Source organism: Folsomia candida, unplaced genomic scaffold, assembly GCF_002217175.1.
Source record: "Folsomia candida strain VU population unplaced genomic scaffold, ASM221717v1 Fcan01_Sc002, whole genome shotgun sequence".
Classification (NCBI taxonomy): Eukaryota; Metazoa; Arthropoda; class Collembola; order Entomobryomorpha; family Isotomidae; genus Folsomia; species Folsomia candida.
The window spans coordinates 17467858-17489661 of NW_019091194.1; the positions used below are offsets into that span (position 1 = coordinate 17467858).

The 21804-nt window shown below is 38.7% G+C and overlaps 1 protein-coding gene across 1 annotated transcript in view; it reads right to left on the reverse strand.

The window, feature by feature from the left end:
* The window catches only part of LOC110845230 (apoptosis-stimulating of p53 protein 1), an 87782-nt gene extending 67374 nt beyond the window's left edge, over window positions 1-20408 (reverse strand). The window contains exons 1-2 of the mRNA XM_022091610.2: window positions 19385-20408; window positions 9206-9275 (exon numbers count right to left, since the gene is read on the reverse strand). Coding sequence (XP_021947302.1) covers window positions 9206-9238 — 33 coding nt within the window. The 5' untranslated portion in view covers window positions 9239-9275; window positions 19385-20408. The remainder of the gene's footprint in view (window positions 1-9205; window positions 9276-19384) is intronic.
* Window positions 20409-21804: the final 1396 nt, after the last annotated feature.

Sequence of the window (21804 nt, forward strand, 5' to 3'; positions counted from 1 at the left end):
AAATATGTAAAAAGAAATTGAGCAATATTTTCCTTCTCAACTTTAACAGACATTTGTCAAAAAGTTTTGTGGAAAGTTTTGCAGACAAATTGTTCCGGTAATTTTACACATTTTTGTGACGATGCTTGTCTGTGTTTGACAGGTTTAAGAGTTTGTTCGTGCAATCCTATCCTGTCCACAACTTGATTCAACTAAACTGACAAGGTAGACGGACACATATTCTTGACAATAAATTGGACACTTGAGGTAATGGTAACTGTCCATCGTCGTGGTTCTCATTAATTCCGAGAGGACATTTTTTATGTGTATAAATCCAAACGATGTGAGAGCAAAAGAGCCGAAAAAACCTACACGTTCACCAAATATTTGCCTAAAAGTTTTACATTGCTCGCCAAAATTTTGACGTTGTTCCTCCCATTACTATTACTTTTGACGATGTGTGTAGAGCCTCCAGAGTTTGACAAGTCGGGTCAGGTGCACAAAATAGGTTGTAAATTGAGCAAAATTGCTTTCCGTTTCATCATAGGAATATTTTCAGCCATTAGAAAGATAGCAATTTCATAAAGCTACATTATTATTACATCTGAAAGTTGTCTTGTGAGACTTTTGCATACGGCACATTAACAAATATGTATTGTGACTAATCTTCTTGTGTAGAATAGTTTCTCCTGAAAATGATTTGTCTTATGTACACCCCGTTGTGCAACTCATCTCACAATAAATTCACTTTCAACTGTAACAAAGCGACCTTTATTTTAAAATCAATTTTGACAAGATTCAACGTTCAAATCGCAAATTTGAGTGTGCTTCGACATACACAGTCTTAATCTTTGAGTCAACGACTATGGATGAGAATAGTTCGTACTGCTAGACACGACACAGATAAACACGAACCATGGGAGGTGTGCTGTGATGAGCGACAAAAATGAAAGTCAAACATGGCTGGAATATAAAAAAATGTATGAAAAAACCTCGGCATCATTGCATGCTGATTTCATGTACGAGATGAGGTCGCTCATGGACAATTTTGGAGCACCGACTGACTACGATGTTTATGATTATTCGCTATATTCCATCATCAACGTGGTGGCTTAATGCATGTTATTACTTTGAAATGAGACGTCTTTTTCGCCGACTGTGTGGAAAGTGGTGGTGTTGGTTGAACGAAAATTGACACTTTCAAAGTAGTCTCTGCTCTGCTCCTTCAACTAAAAGAATGATGGTTTGTCATTGAAAAGAGTGCGAACTCATTACGACGACCATTGGAGTCGTACACATAAATTGAAACTGGCTTCCATTCTTCTTCTCCCGTGTGAGATATGATAAGAGCAACGACGAGTTCATTATACGACGAGTCAAGGTTATTTTATCGTCACTCGTGATACGGCGGTCTCGGAATATGATGCTATCCTTAAATCTGGCAAAGTTGCTTAGTGGCGCAGCTAACTAAATTGAACTTATTGCAGTTGAATGAGCCCATAACTTTGTATGGAGTCACATAGAGGAGGAGATAATAAGACGACGGTGGTGATGATGGTGGAGGTGCTGCTGCATTAAAAACAAAGAATATATGCTTCTTATGCACACGGTGCTCGGAATACGTAAGCTGGCCATAAATATATTTAAGACAATAATTTCACCTTCACTTTACACAGAGATTTGCTTGACAGGGCGAACAAAGTGGAGTAAGAGCAGAGAGCTAATGTCCCATCACATTCTATTTTATCCGTTTTTTGCCACTTTTCATTTCGATCCGCGCAGTACAGACCAACAATTTTTTTAAGCGCACACACACATACGTCTCGCAAATGCAATGCCAATCCCACCTCGTTCTCATTGACGTCGTATTAAGAGCTTGGCCTTTGCAAATGTAATACTTTCACACATGAAGTAAGCACTCATCGCTCGCACCAAGTTATCCTGCTGGCTCAACAACTAATGTCATTAACTTCCATGTTCTTAAAAATCTCTACAAAGTCAATTAACTAAATCTTCTCTATGAATTACTTGTACATTTCGCAGCATATTCGCAATAATGGATAATTGTGAAGAGTATGGCGATAATAATCATAATAAAATCGCACACTCATCCGCAGGGAGGAGGAGAAGATTTTCAGCATGTTCACCAGAAGTGGTAGTAGCAGCGTCGTCATACGTGATTCTGAACAGCAGAGCTACACCGAAATACAACAATGAAATCATTAAAGCATGAGCTTTCGCTCATTACAAGCTATTCATTGCGTTGGCAATGTTTGACAAACCAAAGCCTTTTTGATTCCTCGATAGATATTATGTCTGTCATTCGGGATGTATAAAGTCGCATCGACTCACAATGGGCCCAGAGCGATTGTTAGATTTGCTAACAAATAAAACCAAGAGAACGGCAGAGGGTTTGACAATGAAGGAAATAAACTAATGTGTTGTGGAACAACTGAAATAATTCATCCGAGAGCAAACAAACATTCAGTATCTCTCTCTCTGGCGACTGTCCCCGTGAAATGATCAGTTTATAGTCGGCAACTCTGTCGAATTTCAAGTCACTGTTTGCTTAGCGAGCGTCTATGCTCGTTTTGAGTGAAATGGCTGCAGGACACATCCATGATTGCATCTGTGTATGTACATCGTCGTCATAATGATTAAAGGTCCCCCGATGACGACCACAGGGTAAAGTGACCACTCCAAAGTTTGCATGGTCCGGTGGAATAGCCACCGGCTCAAAAAATTCTACCAACTTCTGCTTCATAAATTTAAAGTAGTCGCAAAACAGCATACAAATCGCTGTGGGTCGAGTACAAATAGGAGCCATATATTCCAACCTGGATCGTTTCACTCGTACTTTATGGCATACAATGCAACGAAATAATGCATGTGAGTGAGGTTTCTCCTACTTTAGCAAATTACAGGACAAAATTAAACCAGTCAGTTCCAGGTACGATACAATACACAAATCAATAAAAAAAGGTTATGTCATCCATATTTGTACTAAAAGTACGATGTGAATGTAACTATTTTTAGTTAATATATTCATACTCACGAAGTCAGCAGGTGAATATTTTGTATAAGGCATTCATTCCAAAATGTCGAAATGGAAAGTGCATGCACCTTCTTCATTCAGATGCCAGGCCGACAAGACGAATAAAAATAATGATGACATTTTATGAATCTTTGAAGATAAGAATGATGACTTGTACTCTCCTCATCATCATATTCGAGTAGAACTGACTTCAACAGAGTTCCGACTATAAAAAGATTTCGATTCGACACGAATTCTAAGAATGTAGCCAAAATTTGTAATGCGCAATATGCTGGTTTTTGCCAGAGAGGCAGCAGCGGTGGTCCAAGACTTAATTCAAGCATGATTCCAGCAGGAGAGGATATTCAAATGACATCCGTAGGGACTGAAACTTAGAGACCTACTCTCCACGCGGTGAGACGAGGAGGAGGAAGAAGTAATAATCAGACAGAATCTAAATTTTTGCAAGCCCGTGCACCTTTTCACTCACTGTGAAATGGCTTCAAAGTGAAAATAGAGCACGCAATGCAATTGAAATAATGGACTCGACTAATTTGCATATTCTGGAGGAACGAAAGGCGTATTGCTATCCTTGGACTCAATCAGTTGAGTGTTGGCAAATAAATTGTTCAGTGGAGACGCTGTAGAAATATACGTACGAAGGCTGGGTGTGTATCGACTTTTGCCTGTTCGGAATCCCATCCGTGCCTCATCTGTGCCCACGTTTGTGCAGGCACGCGAGGTGTGAGAGTTAGCCGAGACTTTCAATTACTGATTTAATGTAGGGGTTGAAGCCGTAAGTAGCACTCGTTGGTTGACGTGCCCAGTGGAAATTTCTGGACATGAACTACTTACATATTTCTGCGTAGGTATTCCAAGCAGCCACTCGCTTGAGGTGAAATTCGAATGGGATTTGGAATTGGAGTGCGACTTGGTTGGAGAGGATACGGGACGACGAAGCCACTAGTTTAGGTAAATGTTGAAGGTAATTGGAAATTGGTGAAATTCCTGAAAACTATCACGGCTGGAGGAGAGAGCGAGAAGGAAGCTGACTCTCTGGCTGAATCTGACATGGACTGTTGATTGCAATGATGCGACGACGACTTGTGAAGAAGAGGACGTGAAACGATAATTCGACATTATGCATTATTCATGGAAAGTCCAAAATTTGAATCCAATGAGACCTCCATCCATCCAACGCAAGGCTAACGAGCCAGGGAGAGATCCGCTTTGAGAATTCATCACTTGTCGGAGACTCCATGCAAGTGGGAAATTGGCTCACTCGGATATATTGCATTTTGTTATGTTCAATTTCAACCGCTTTCCCCAATGGGGCTCAAGGCGGACCATTGTGGATCATGTGCATGCATATGCCCTCTGAGTTCACACAAAAATAGACAGATCGGCTTGACCACAGGTTGTAAAAAATGTCATTAGTTGTGTAAAGCACAAAAAATATAGCTAAATCTACTCCCACGTGACATCATTCTGAAATGTAGCTAATGTGAGCCAGTGGCGTTCTGTTATCGTGGGACGAGAATCATCATCATCTTGTGCTTAAGCGCGTGCATCTCACAACTGTCACATCATTTCGCCATTGACGATATGTTTAACTGGTCTTTCTTCCCGATGAGGACAAGTGACAACGTCGTGGCAGGAGACGTGAGAATAATTCTGTAGGTTGACTGATTGAATTGGGTGGCATGACCATAATTGGGAGTTCAACACCATCATCATCATCATCGGCAATATACGACCGGGAATGGGGACTCATGCACTCGAATTGCATCGTAATTGTCATTCCCATTGTTGTCTTATGTTTCATTAACTGCCTCCTCGCTCGAAATCAGGTTGGAGTCATTACACGAAATTTATGTGCATATGTACATACAAGTCCGGTCAATCAAATCACTTGCTTTCTATTCGATGCCAAATTCCGATTGACCTGGTTCACTTGGATTGTGCTGCCGGCTGCAATTTCATGGCTTAATTTGCTAATTTGTTTCGTACTTTGTTAATCTGCCGCATCAGTGTGAATGCGTTTGCTAATCCCTGTAAAAGCTGCCACATTCATAAATATTCCAAGAGGGAAAGTTGGTAGGAGGGATTCACTTACACTCGCTCCCTCCTAATCTTGGCAATCAAAACTTTGTCGATAAACATGTCATTTTACACATTACGCATTTTGATGGGAGGATTAAAAGTATACTTTTTACATCATCGTCATCCTGACATGTCTTGAATATACCTCGAGCTCAATTTTTATGATGATTGTGTGTCACATACATACGCGTCAGTACCTTCACTGTTATTTATGTACCACAATTTAATTATGTAGGTACATACGCATTAGAACAGCAGTTTCCCACACACAAGAGGCAGTGGTCCAAATATTTGAAATATTTGCCATCGCATCCACACAACCACGGACGGAGCATCATCTCGCCAAAGATCTCAAGCAGACAATGCCGTATGTTTCTGCATGGTATGTGGTGTAGTCTGCCCGCACTGCATACCACACGAATTATCCGAATCTAAAGTAATACACCAACTTATCATCATCATTATGTTGTCATTTTCGTGGTTGCATTTCTTTCAGTGGGTGAACTGTGGTTGGTTACATGTGATTGAATGTCATTGAGCAGAGTAACCCTGATAAGTGGTGGTGATAGTCCACATGCATACGTAAGAAGGGGCACAATCCTGTTGAAAAGTTCTTTCGCAGAGAATAAAGTTTCCGTTACATTTCGATTATTATTCAAAGAAGTAGGAGAACCACATGCATAATACGCAGAGAGATATGGAGAGAGAGAGATCCACTTCAAGTCGAGTTACCTGCCTCACTCCTGCATGTGTTGAATAATTAAATGCTGCTGCGTTATCGTATTGTAATGGATATGCAGCTGAGTGAGCTTGAATGCTCATCAAAATAAATATGCAATGAATTCATGAGCACGAATAATAGTGTGTCGGTTCAAATTCAGGCAGGTTTGTCAGTTTGCGTTGACATTTTAAACAGGTTGGAATAAATTGCGAATGGTTTGATTGACGTCTGTGTAAAGAAGTCAAATCAATAAGCATAAATAAACATGATTTTGTATGGAATGTGTATGTGTGTAAGACGTATTTTCAACTTTTATAATCTCCACGAGGAGGAGGAGTAGGAAGGAATTTGTAAATATTTCCAGAATAGATCAGAAATAACTGTGTATCTTATTGCGAAAATGTCAAAGGGATCGAAGAGAGATGTCATCTCCGGCAGTGATGTACCTTCTTTTTGAAATGTTAACATTTTATCTCATCTTTGCCGTTCGTTTCGAGATTTGGGAGGAGCAGGATGAAAGGAGAATCTCAATTACGATTATTACTTTCCTCTCATAATCTCAGTGAAGCAGGTGCGTGTCATGTTGGTCGTGTTGGACTATCAAGTGCTTCGTTGGCATCCATCCTTATTTTAACTCAAAGAGAGAGAGACAATTTTCTTCTCAAAGCCTTTCTTTCCATCCACTTGCACTTGTTCGCCTTGTGGAGATTAATATAAACGGAGGAGCCGGAGAGAAAATGAACGACTGTCGAGCAGGCCTGCAATGCGAATGGGTTTCTGAGCAAATTAAACGTGGTGAAAAAGGAGAGAAAATCCAAATCAAGCTTTAACCACGGAATGTTTACTTTCAGTCTCTGGAGATAAAAGCTTCATTTTCAGATGAGGATGATTCCGCCCTGATTTCAACTTTCGGCATGGAATGTTCAGGACAAGGTAACAATTCGAGCATTCTTGTTACATCACTGATTTGTCGAAGTAAGTCATGGAAGGATTCAAGGTCTCATTTTAAGGAATCTCGATCTCTACTCGACTTTCAGACATGGTAAATACTTCAACTCGAATCAAGACTCGCTACCACAAGACCCATCTCACACCAGATTTTGGAGGTGATCTTAATCCTAAAAGCTCAAATGTTATGTACGACTTCATTTTCCTTGGTCTTCTTGTCACACATTATCGTCACTCTTGTTAAGTTGTGAGGAGACTAACGTAAGGAAAGTGGGGGCGAGAGAGCACCTAAACCCGTGTTCAACCAATTCAGGTAATGGTTGTCATCAATTTCTCCAACTACAACCTCCACCTCAAGTTAAAATCACAATTTGCTGGGCATATGATAAACCAGTCCTATTTCTCCCTCCTTCAAATTGTGCGTATACACACAAAACTTTAAAATTGAGTTGCTGAGCTGCTCACATAAAAGAAAGCTTTGCTCGGAATTCCCATTAGAAATATTCCCAATCGTTACAATTAAAATTGGGTGTGGTGACTGAGGTTGAACACACAACATTACATAAGTTTGTCTGGACAGTTGAAGGGCAATATTATTACATTATTGATATGTCCACAACACCACCACAACAACGTCCCACAGTCTTTACAAGTGGGCAAATCAAACTATGTAGTATCATATCAGAAACATGTGAAAGTAAGTATACGGTTGTTTCGAGTGTGGGATCATACGCGATCCCAATTCTCAATTTATTATACAGCTTGCGTAACGAGTGTTACAGAGATGGATTTGAACGTACTGTTTGCTTGCCCAACTTCAATCTATCACTGAATGTTGTAATTAATGAAATTCATATCTAAACCTCCATCGAGGAGAAGATTGAGACATTTACGTCCTGAGATTCAGAGTCACCCACAATGAAAGAGTAGCCCAACCAAGTAACTATTTAACTGCGAGTGGAGGTGATTAGGATAATGAACTAATGAAAAATGATCCCTCGTAGTGCTGCCAACATTCCGACCATTTCCAACCCAATGGATGGCCGCATAAAACAAAAAATGAGACCCACCCTCAAACAATCTAATTTACTTCAACCCAACCACAAGCTCTGATGATTGATTGTTTTCATTTATTATGTTTCCATCCACCGATGCGTCGAGCAGTGTTGCGAATTACGTTCAGCCCCAGCCAGAAATTATTTATATACATTTATTTATGCACTACACACACATAAATAGGTGGCTGAAGAAGGCACCTCAACCCAAAATTCCCACGGGTTCCATTAATCTCCAAAGATAATTCGTGTTGTAATTTGAATATTAAAATCTCAGATTCCTTAATTCTTACTGATATCATTATATTCTAGAACTACGTAAAAGGCTAGAACGATGGATCGCACACAAACATCTGAACCTGCTCCGAAATAAAAAAAATACCCACATAGCTCATTGTGTTTGGGTAGAGTTTTAAATAAAAAATGCATCTCTCCCTTGCTCGTAAATTATTTTGAAGCCTCCTCCAACACTCGACTCATCATCATCGTCTTCCAAATCCCAGCAATCTATAGGAAAGTGAGGAAAATGAAATCCTATTAAGTGTGAATGTGAATGCAATCACTTTTGGACGGCTTTAAGCCGATGCGGATGTGGAACTTTGAGTTCCTTGAAACTAATTTCTGTAAAATGTTGGGCGGATGGAGATCTAAAAGTTACTCGTCGGTTTACGCAGAAATTGAATCTCATTCTATTCTGAGACGACCAATGAGTCAAGAGTGCGGAGGATGAGATTGGACCAGGCAGGAGTGAATATATCTAATATGAATGTGCGTATGTATGGGAACTTGGACGCCTGCAGCTTAATGCAAACTGAGGACGAGGAGGAGATGAGGACGGAGAGATGAGATGTGGAAAGTGTTCAAAGTTACATAAAGAACTTTGACTGCAGGGCTGAGGAGGAAGTTGGGGCAAGTACCGTTTAAGGAGAATAGACCCGTGGGAATTTTGGGAATTGTCCTCGTCACGCGTTCCTTCTAAGATGCGGCCGAATGTGGGCTATCATAATTGAGTCACTGCATGAGAATCTCGTCGTATATTACGCAAACCTGCTGCTGCATATCTCATTGTACAAAAATTACCCACAATAAAGCACACTAACGATACCTAGTTATTGACATTGACGAGAACGGTCTCCTTATTTGAGTGGGTCACACACGAGCGACTCTAATCCCTCCAAATCAACCACAAATATCCGTATTACGAGCAGAACAAAGGTATCATGCGACAATAATAATTGCCTGGTTTCATAATATTTATATATTTATGCTTCATTGGCTCCACGAGTTGTTACACAAGCGAAAAATGTCATTAAGATAATGAAGCAAGCGAGCAGATGGCTTATCAAAATGTGACGTTTTACTTACCAGGTCGTTGTTTAAGTAGCTTGGCTCCTTCATTCCATCCCGTGTGGTGCGATACCGCGCACGTTCGGTCCTGATGAAAAATAATATAAAGTCAATAAATAAATATTTGCTTATTTTTTGCCAGGTTTTCTATCTAATAATCCTCAAAACTTATGCAATTCGACAATACGACACAGATGCAGTTTTCGTATTTTATTTATTGTTGCATTGCATAAAACGTTCCCATGTTGCAAATTCGCTGGAAGAAGTTCAATTCGGTTCGAGAAATTTATTCAATGCGAAACTGCACGTACTGGCAGTTGTTCCAAAAAACAACAACCTTTATTTATAAACATTTGCATATTAAACATTGTCGGAAATGTGGACAACAACAATTCCTCGTAACAATTCAAGTTTGTTTAAAAGTTGGAAAGGAAACGAGACAAAAATGTGTAACTGGCTGGTCGTCTAAACACGACGGTCGTGTAGTAGGAGAGAAATTTACGAGAGACTCATCCGGGTCCTCATCATACAAACTTCTCGTTGTGAGACTGTTGTGAGTGGGAGAATGCGTTGCATAATGTCCTCCTGCAGAATGAGAGTGGGGACAAAGAGGACACAAATTTGACAGAGAGAAGCAATATTAACGTCTTGTGGTTTCTTCCCAGTCCCAAGAAATTTACGACCTGGGACTCAAACACCACAAACAAAGGCGAGGAGTACAGAGTGTAAACAACACCCAAACTAAAATAAATGGCTCCGGTCTTCAGTTTATATTTAAGCGTGAGTTATGGGCGAACATAAAGGAAATCAAGAAAGGTCGTCATAATGAAATACAATGTGATATGGCGGAGTAATAATGCTCTCCGTGTAATAATGCAAATAAATAATCTCAGCCTCTCCATTGCGAGCTCGCATAATTCCAATAATGTCACATGAAATCACCACAGGTGCCCTGAACTCAATAAACAGGAATGTTACGATGGGGGACTAGGACTACAGGTGCAGAGAGAGAGAGAGAGTCACAAACATCAAGTAATCAAGTTGCTGGATCCACCATCCATTCCATTTTTATGACGACCATTCAATGCTTGCTGTTTCTGCAGGGGCAATAATAATACGAGCCAAAGCCTTCTTATTTCTCCCCACGTGTGCAGTACAGCAATCCGCCTGATATTGAAATTCATTTGGACGTAACGACGCCTATAAAGCTGATGATTAGGGATGAGAGTGCACTGGGTGTTGTAGTCCAAGTAAGTAGTAATCATTCCGCACCATTGAAGATCATCCCCATAAAACGGCCCAGTTACCAGATTTTTATATCAACTTGCAAATAAAGTACATACACAATCCGAGCCATACGACACTTTCTCGCCTCTTGGTGGTAATCAAAGCAGCCGCATCAGTAAAACTCCTACTTCATAGATCTTCCAAAATCAGTGAGAGAGAGAAAATAATATTCGTGATTTATGCGACCTAATTTTACATATTTTATTGGAATTGCTCTTCATTTGGTGAAATTATCACAATAAATCGCGGTAGGTGAATTAGAAAATAACGAAAATAACTCATTTCAAGCATATTGCATTTTGTCGCCAATAATGGATACACGTTTTTAATTACGCTCTCGCTGTATGGTGTATGTAAACTGGGAATGAAAATCTTTGGAAAACTCATGCACTAAAAACATTGTCTTTGTCACCAACTTCCGACTTTCGTATATCTGTTTCTGATATATTTTCACACCCTTTTAATGCCGGCTCTTAGAAAGGATAGGACGGTATTACACCCGTGTGGAATGAGAAGTGGACTGAGGAGGCTGACTACAGAGAATAACGCTATAATTATTATGAGACCTCAAGACATGATATATTCATACACGCGGATGGGCATGTGTATGCAGGGGAGAGATCGTAAGTGAAATTGGATCACATTTCTCGGAATGCGGACCATTAAATTAGCTTCATTAAGATCAAATGTTGAGGCATGAATCAGAAAATCATGCAAAGCGAGTGAATTATTCTGAATCTCTTGTAATCATGATCACGGTGAACTTTATGCTCATTTTGCTCTGGGCGTTTAACACTGACGAGGTCCAACTTCAACCCTAACTTTGAACTCAAATTTCAAGTTTTGACTTCACAACATGAAACATTTGTGCAATAAATTATTAAAAGTTTGATGCCCACTCCCAGTTCGTGTGCCCATCGTATCATAATGTTGCCTGGTCATGCCAAGTGGATCCGCTTTGCCAGTGAATCTCGTAAAGGGCAGCACTCGATATGTATTTATTAGTCTGGCAATCACAAAGTATTGACTTTTTTGGACACCGTGCCCAGGACCAACAGGGAGGGATGCAATGTTCTCTGCAGTTTCAGCAGAATTTTTATTAATTAAATATTCACCAAAAGATCAGCTCCGCCATTTCATTGAATAAATAAAGATAAGTATTTTGGGAGTGTTGAATCTGTGAAATATTATCTTCTTCACTCCTTCAAGACGTAGAGTTGACAGTCATTATCTCAGGTTTGATAACAGTTTGAAGGTGAAATTAGATAAATGAAACTTTTGCTAGTTTATTAGTGATAAAACATTTCGTTGGAGCGAGGCGAGTTGCAGACTAGAATTAATTTTAGCTTTAATTACTCTTGTGAAATAAAGGGAATGGTGGTTGGTTGACAGTCCTGACATTCAGCAGTCAATCTTTAATTAACAATGCACAATGGAGGTGAGATGAGACACAATGAAGAAGAGAAATTCAACAAAAATTAAACTTGTCATTACATTTTGGATAAGTTTCTGGTATCTCAAATGATAAACTTTGTGCGGTAATTTGTTCATAAAGTTATTATTAAATTATCGCATCTACTTTTGTGTAATTAACAATGATTATTACAAACAAACAATGAGCAATAAGTTGATGATGGATGAGGGGAGAAGAAAATGATGAATTAGAAATGTGTATTTATGAAATCGACATGTCAAACTTTAAATGCAAATTTTTGAAATTCTGTAAATTATTTTGGTCAATATTCAAAGGAAACAACATTTCATTCCAACGATCATGACCCGAATATCGTTTTGGCAGACCACCATCACAACAAAGTTTACATAAGACAGATATGTATGCGATGTACAGGAATGTTGCTATTTAGTAAAATCGATGTATTACTTATTGTGATGTGATATCAACTTGTTCTGCATTGCACTTGAACAAAATGACAAAATAATATATCAGCTTAAATATTACCTCTGATACTTGTTGAGCTCATTTAAACTTGACTTTTTTCGCAATTCTAGCATAAAATGTGTCCCAAATACTTATTTTATTTTATTGTTTTATTAGTTTATTCAGCACAAATTCCCGTCCATCTCTCGTTTTTATTACCACACATCGAAATTTAACCTCATTCCGGTAAATTTAATTTCTGATAGTTTAACAGAATCATATGGTACATTTCCAATGATACATGTTTTTCATCAGGGCCAAAAATAGTAGCGTATTATATAAATGGGTCCGTTGTGAATTGCCAGGTCGTATTTGTATATACATCTGCAAGTGCATCGGATAATGTAATAAGTGCGGCAGAACAATTCCTGAATAATTTATCAGAGCGCTCCTTAAACTGCACAATAGAGGAATACCATGCACCACTACATACTTTATTAATCTCACATTATCAAAACGAACTGGCAATTATACTCCATAAAATATGGAAACCCTTAATTTTCTGATCAATGGGATGAACCTGGTCAAATGGAGTCTTTCAGAATTGCACATTTTGCGCTTAACATATTTTATTTATTTCATTATTATGGACGATTAGTTTTCCGCTATGATTTGCAGATCAATAAAATTATTCATTATCGTCGAGCAAGCCATTTGCATTCATAGTTCAATGGATCAGGATGCTGCTCATTAGAGGGAAAAGTAATTCAAAGAAATCAAATTGTCGGTTAGAACATTAAATTACACTAATAAATCTTGTTCCCATATTGGCATAAAATTTGACATTAGAAAACAACAGCCGACATGACCATTCCAGTTTGAATGTTGACCTTTCTGCTACTTTCTGGCTTTATTTGATTTTGAAAATGAGGCAGCCATTGCCATTTTAAGGATGACAATACACATAAACGCTAATAACATTCGCAAAGAATGGAGATGTGTGTGTATGCGCTGTGATGTGATTTTATTTTATATTACAAAGTATTCAAGTACCTCACAACAACGATATTCCAAGTAAAAAGTTGACCAACAGGGTAGTTGAGTCGTCGTAATATCTACGTGATGATTATTCATATTCGCATTCTTACCTTGCGAATTTTTTTATCATCGTCGTCGTCGTAACCCCCGAACAACAGGGCAGCATTACTGCATACACCTCACTCCCTTGCTGCCTTTTATATTATTCAATCAATCCACGATTGGCCACGATACGAAACACAATGTAGCAGAAGTACGACGGAATTTCTTGTCTGGTTGCCAACTAGGCACATCTTTTGTGCTTTTATCTCCCTCTCCTTATGAAATGTACGACTGTTTGGTCAGGAGGAATTGAATTGGTATTCCGTCCAAATCTCTCGACGAGGAGAGCTTACGGCGAAAGCAACCACTGACACATGATGAAGTCAGTATTAGAGCGGTGGCGATGGAACGATTCAGCTTTTTTGTCGAGATTCTGTTTCGTATTGTTGCACGCTCTCCGTGTTCGATGGGATGTGAGGATTATTGTTGTTGTTGTGTGTGTGGTTTGGTATCAAAGGACCCAATTTGGTCGCTGAAATTATTGCCAACTTGAACACATAAGTTATGCTTTTGGGACAGGCCAAAGTTTTATGTCGAACCGTATTAAGTGCGTTGATTGACTGATATGACACCAAAATCTCAACCCCGGCTTAATTACATGTCCATCATGTCGAAGAAGAATGATCCGAAGTAAATATGTACGTACTTGTGGAAGAAGCACAAGATGAGACTGGGACTGATAAGTAAGTGGTGTACACGACAAGCAACCCTAAGGCTGTGTATTTACTTCATTGAATGTACAAGAAATCATCGAAAGTATGTATCATTTTTCGATTCGGGCTATCTCTTTGTCAAGTCGAATGGGTACAACCACCACGAGCAAGATTTGGGTTTAGTGACTGATGCAATTCTGCGAATGTGGTTTTCTTGGTGGTGGGAAAAGATGACAAATTTCATGTTGCGTATGTATGTTCGTATGAGTGAGTCATTTATGAATCTTTGCGAATAATTTGATATTAATATTTATGGATGTTATTCAGTGTATAGGTAAAAGCTCGAGCAAGCGTAAACCCAACACTATCAACCCCCCGCCGCGCAGTGGATTGTTCTTCCTTCACTTTTATTTAATGTGGCAATTGTGACAAGAAAATTTGAAAGTTTTTCCCCATTTTTTCAACGACCCAGCATCCAATCCAGACGCGGAATATAAACTGTAATAGTATTGCAAAATGGTCCGAGTCACGAACCAACTCAAATTTTATTGTGCCTGTACATAGTTGAATGCATGCGAATTTGTACGTATCGCTCGTATGTATGTACATATTTATTCCGTGACGATGGTGTGTGCCGCTGTCTCATTCAAGACTACCATGTATTTAACTTATATAAGCACACCAATCAAGCATCGTTCAATAGTGATTGACGAAAAAATTGTCTTAAAATACGAATTGGCAGCTATTGCAAAAATTGGCAGGAGTGGAAAAAAACATTTGCATTATTCATTTCTTTTTGCTCAACCAAGGATTGCGAGTGAATGTGAGAAAAACAATCGCGTCAAATTACCACTGTTTCATACTCAAATTTTACGGAAATGTTTGGAAGTGTATTACTATGCAGACGACGGCCTACGGCTACTCATCTATACATTGGCTTGTTGTTTTTTAACTAATTTCCAGCAACGTGTCACGTCAACGGACCGATATCTGCACAGTTTACATTGCAATTTGTAAATAATGTAAGCGTTGGTAAACTGTGTGTACTTTGGTAATAATGTCTCCTCCACCCACTTTGTTAAGCTTGTATTACCATTCGCTCACTCACCCTCGAGCTTAATGTGAACTGTTTCTTTTTGTCTAAGCTTTTTGCACAGTCATGTAATTAAAGTTGGCTATTGACTCGGCATGATGCAAATAAGTTGTGCCTTAGCTTGTTAGAAATGGGAAAGGTTTACCCACTAAATTAGATATTATTTTCTTCCTCCTTCGTCTGTGGTTCCTTATTGCCTTGAGATTGGATTTTAGCATCGGACTTGTTTGTTTTTACTGATGTGCTGTCGTGATTAAATTGCAGCGCCGTGAATTATGCAGCACGTTCTAAATATTTTGAAACGGCTACTTAAGCAGCAAGATCTTAACGGTATCGCTTTCAGCTGGATTTAGAATGGAGCGCGATTTCTCCACTTATTGAACGGAAACTTTTGCTTTTGCAAAAAAAGTCTACCCGAAGAAATTAGCGTACAGGTACATATGTACACACATACATATGCGCGAACAAATGTGGAGAAACCAGTAACATCGACTCTAATTAGGAGAACAAGGTAGCCACAACCTACATAATGAGGTACCGGCAAATCAGACAGAAATTTAATTAATTTTAAATAGGTTGGCTCAACTTGGAACTGCAATTCATTTGAAGTTTGTAAAATTATAGACGGATTGATTCAATTTGTCGGGCTAAATAATAGTAATTTTCACTCAAACCTGTATCGGGAACGATTGACACAATCAGTATTCTAATTACAATGGTGTGATGTGGGTTAGTTTTTGTGACCGAAATTTAAAAGAATTGGGACAGATCAATTTTCAATCAGTTCAAATTATTAACACTTGAAAACTGCACTGCAAATTTTTTTTGGTTGTGTGGGTTCGATGTGGTGCTTGAGCGTGGCTAAATATTTGTCAAGTGTGGTGCGCTTGTTCCGATTATAACTTTCAAAAAGCGTATTTTGCATACTCCATAAAGCATTATTGATGTCAGACAGTCTAATTTGTACACCCAAAGTCACTTTCTTTTTGATTGGCTGACTCATTGCCCAAATTATTGGGCGTGCAAGACTTAAATCGTTTACATAAAAAGGAAAATTCTCTCAGGCGAGAGAAATAACAATGCAAATTGCACTCTGCAAAATACACTTTTGACGAGATCATTGAAAAATAACACTCTCATTTTAATTGGCTAATTGTTTAGAAGAGTGACCTTAACCTTTCACGTAGGATTTGACCGTTCGGCTCGCAATCATTTTAAGTGGATGTGTAACTAACTATAATAATTCATTAATTTGACTTGTAAAATATATGTGTGTTCCACACAGCAGAAAAATATCGAAATAATCTTAGACCAACAAAGCGTCATTTTCGGTCACGTAAACAATAATTATAATTCGAGTTCTCTTGGTGCTGCTGGCTGCACTCTGTATCACACCATTCTCTTAATTATCGTGAGAAATCAGCATTTTTATACTTTTTCGCACAATTATTTATTCGTCTATTGCATATTTAAAGTTTCTGATAAATATATTGCGCAAGGTATTTTTCAGAATTACTTTTTCTTTTCAATTTATATTTGGGAGTACAAAGCAGCATGCAGCAACGCAATGCATCTGATGCGATGTTGGTGATAAGGCACTCATCGTCGTGGCAAAGTAATAACAAGCCATATTTGATAAAAAGTGAAGATTCATCTCCCAACACGTACATAAAAAACGCAGGAGAAGCAGAAGACCGGGACGGGAAAGCTAATTGCAATTTTTCATAGTTGCACACAGAACCGAAAGGCAATTTGTGAAATTGGACGGATGGACGCGGATAAAAAATTAAAAATGAGTCTCTGTGTCAGAAAAGTAGGTTAATTTTAATGCTTACATAGCTTTGTGCCTCTTCTTCTCCTCCTCCTTTCTGCGGGCGACAATGGCACCACAAATGCTTATGAATCCACCAACAATCGACATTGAAAGACAAGCCATCAAACAACCAACCAACCAAAAACGACGATACTTGTAAATACTTTGTGTTAGAGAATGAATCATGTGACGTGTAATTAGTTTTCAGTCGATGCATCAATAGTCGTCGTTGGATGGAAAGTACGTATCTCTCTTTTTGCCCACTTGAGATTCCTACCGTCTGTTGTTGCAAGGAAAGTGGAATGGTTTTGAGACATTTTACACGACAGCTTTAGCGTATATGTGAATATATGGTTTTTTAAACGGTGGAAAAAATTGATAAGCTGACGCTGAAACAGCAGATTTTTCCCTCTATTTTCCAATTGACAATGAATCATCCAGCCCATTTCGTTTCATGGTTCGAAAGAGAATAAGCGAGTATGGATTTGTAAAACAGCCAACTTATTAAAACAGTAGTCTTGTCTATCCGTTTACTACGTTTACGAGCAAAACGGTTTGTTTTTTATGTTGCCACAAATTATTGTGAGACGTGTGAAGGGGATAACTTTTAAATCCCTTCAATTATTTGCGAGACGGGCAAGTGACGGGATGTTATGGAGTGGATTCCTCAGTGGAAATAATAAAATACAATATCCTGCAGATCCATTATTGGCTGCCCGACTACTTTTCAAATTTTCCAGAATCTTTAGAATAATTATAAGTAAATTATCCAGCCCAGAAGCCACCACCGTCTCAAAAATTTTTGGGGACAGTATTCTTTGCGTATTATTTCCTCCAATTATTTGTCATCTGCCAGCGACAACAATGCAACGTGATGAGAATGAATGCGTGAATAAGTGTTTTAATTGCTCGCATCACTAAATGTCACTCAATTCCAATCCACCTTATCTTAATGACCCGCTTGGAGTTGACAAGATAGACAAATGCGTCCACTTTCAACCAATACATACGTGGCTAATTGAACAAAGTTTAATCGGCATTCCGGTTTTTTCTCTCTATTTTTTTGGTCTATTTATTTCTACATCAAACGCATGATAATGTGTTAAAGTTTTCACTTTTCAACCGTCGGTAAAAGTCAACGCGTTGGACTGGCTCATTCGAGTGTCATAAATTGACGAGCACGAAGACATCATGAGATTATATTTGCAGAGAAATTGAATGATGGGAAAATCATGATTTTTGAAGTAGGTCTGTGCTTCCTCATCCGTTGCGTTATCATCAGCCAGTCAGAATTGCACAGTAAACAGCACTTGGCTTTGGCCGTGTGTAAGTGTTATCAGTCACTCTCTAAAACAAATTTACAGCTTTAAAGCCAAATTAATAGCTCATAATTCTGTTTGCTTTCAACAGCCAGTCAGTCATTTGCTAATACGTGCAAGTTGTTCTTCTCGTCATTTGCTTTCATTCGCTTCCTTTCTCATGTTGCTTGGTCTATTGTAAGAACAAGCGACTGTGAGTATAAATCAAATGGGACCTGTTTGTAAACAAAAAATAGCAACAGGGACCGCAGTTCGACTCGGAGTATGAAGTTCAGCTTAAAAATTAAATAAGCTTCCGATGCATGTGCAAAAATTTATGATGACAATTTATAATGGATGGATTCTGTGACCTATTTTATAATAACCACTGATTGCATTGCATTATTATTTTGAAGCTTTGCATAAGGAATACATATTCTGTTGGGCTTATCTTAAAGTTAGAAATAGAAAGTGGATAATTGATGATAAGCCTTAAATTTATTCCTGGTTGTAAAACTATATCGTAGACAATTTGACACTCTAAGCGTGTAATGAGATGGAAGGACGAGATCTTTTCTCAATTCATGGGATTTCTGATTTCGCGTCACCCACGAGATTTATCGAGCAATATAATCGAAAGATTGGAATCACAATCATCAAAGAATATTATTTTGCAGAAATCGTTTGGGATTGTTTCAACCATGAAGCAGAAAATGAAAGATTTCAATCACAGATTACATTGAGAAAAAAATCAAGGGGAAGACAAAGCAAGTAAATGAGTTGGACGTGAAGATGAGAAAAATTTTAAATTTTAGAAAAAGAATAGACAAATATATACTTTAAGAAGAGCTATTTAGTCAAGTCGTTTTTCTAAACTGCTTGGGGAGTTTTTGACAACATTGGTACCACAATTTTGTGCCAGTGACGCGTCTCATCATCCTAAATCAGCATTTATTTATATATCCAGCCAGTCATCCAGTTTTTTTATAACCAATGAAGCGTCAAATACATGTGACATAAAAGTGAACGCATACCTGATGTTTAGATCCAATAAATACTTTCCCGTCGTGCAGAGTTTATACACAATTTAATATTTAACCGCGTTTAAAATCACCAGTCCTCGTTACTTTAATGCAAATTCGTACATCATTAGAGCAGTTTTGATTGTAGTTTTCATCTCGACTGTTTTGGTCCCTTCGGCAGCAGTGACCCATATACCGCTTCTTATTTGACTCGGTCACAACCCGAGGAGAAGATGCCAATAAAAAATCTACGAAGTTTGTATCACACACAATATCACACAAAACAAAAGCACAGCACAACAAGCACTATTACAACGAGAACTGTGAATAAACAAAAGAAAAACCGGTCAAGAAACAATTAGTTGTTAAAAGGTCAACTGATCTTCTGCATAACACTTATTTGTACACATGTATCGTACTTTATAGTGGAATTGTTGTGGAAAAAATAATACTGCACAAGCAAAGTAATTGCTGCTTTCTACAAACGTAAAAAATTTGACGGCGGTGAAACAGTTCGCAATTCACTGCACATTTCTACATTGCATAAGTTTACGAGAAAATGTCCAACGGGTCATCGAATCTTTTTTATTGTAAAAGGCTGGATTAATGTCTTATTGCCAGACCCGTAGTCTTCAAGTCCCGTAATTCGCGACTCTTCTTATGAAGAATGTACGCTAGGCTAAAAAACCAATAAATTGATGTCTTTTTCCACTCGCACTTTTCGTCCTTTCTTGGATAGTTTACACGCACATTTTGCATAGGGCTTGTTCATGGGGTTGCAAATTGTGAGGGTGCATTCGGACCTCTTACATAGAAGATCCGACACTTGTTTAATATTCAAAATCTCAGCTTGTCTATGGAAAATTTGCCAAAATAAATTTTGCACACCGTTCACCTCCGATTTCCTTATTTGTTTACTCACCAGTTTGTAAACCTAGATTAGAGTGGAGACAGAAAAGAAGAAAACAAGTTCACTACCATTCAAAGTCGACAGTTGTGTCGGACATATCCAAGTTGTAACTAAAACTTCGTCAGCAAAAGAGCAGCCTGGTAATAGATCGCAAGCAAGCAAGGTGGTTATTATAATGCACAGGTAACGTAACAGACAACAACTGCTCGTACCTGTAGTATTTGAGACGTAAAATATGTACACGAGGGACGCATAGTGTAATATTTTCAGTTACCTGCCTGCTAGACGAGGGACATACTTCTACAAACTTGAGTCAGGTAGAACTTACAGGTAAAACAAGAATTAAGCATTGTTAGGATAGATCTCGATGCCAGAGCCCCACGAAATCCATCCATTTCCACAACACGGCCTCTGTTACCTGCATCTCTTATTCTGATCCGCATTTCGTACCTCACAATTCAAAGAGTCTCGCAGCAGCAGAGCAGCAATATGATGGTGGATGGATGGATGGGGTGGTTGGGTGGGAGGCTTTCCTTCAATTCAACAATCCATGCAGAGGGGGATGAATGAAGGGATCCCAGGTGTGCTTTTCCACCTGATGATCTCTTATACAAAATGGTCAAACGAGGCAGCAAAGGCTTCTCTCATTGCTCGCCAGTAATAAAATTATTAATTGTTGAGCTGAATTGAATTTACAGCGGAATGCATATCATCATGATAAGTAGTACAAAGTCAAATCCAACGATTGTTGAGTAACACAACGACTCGGATTGGTTTTATGTGACAAAATATTGCAAAACGAACGAAGCCCGAAGCCATATCCACCTGTTATATCCAGCCAGAGGTACTCATTTCATGGTCAGCTCGTTGCATGTATTTGTAGGGAATTTGTTTGACCATTCAATGCCATTAACGCCACGATACGTGCATAAGCATTAGAGCAGCTTGGATGAAATCTCTCAGCCCAGAGCATCATCCCTCCAAATCATACTGGAAAATGCAGTGTGAGTGCAGATGACGTGATTCAGAACCTTGGAATCTCTTGCACTCGTCCAGTTCGTCCTCCAACATCTTTGGCTGCCTTATACTTGCCACGAAGGACCAAAACCAAACCTGGTCCAGAAATTAGAAACGGACAAAAAGTCGAGTTCATCTTAAAGATCTCGCTCTTCCACATTCTCCAGCAGCACGATTGTCTGTATTCCTCTTTCCCATCGTAACGCCTCGTGCACTTTTTGTACAAAAGTTGTGTGCAATTTATTCCTCTCTGCTACACCTCCTTTTGATTTCAATACTTATGACAGCCACATAAATGCAGCATAATATGAAATCAAACCAGATGGCTTCATCAATTGAATTTGATGATAATTATTGTCTGAATTTTGGCTAATAACGATTTTACTTTCTCAATTTTCATGGATTCGATTCTAACCTGGCATTCCATTTGAGGTTGCTTAATATACGACAAGGTTTAAGCGAAAGGAAGGTCGCAACTTTCAAATTAGTGAAAATCCAACAATAT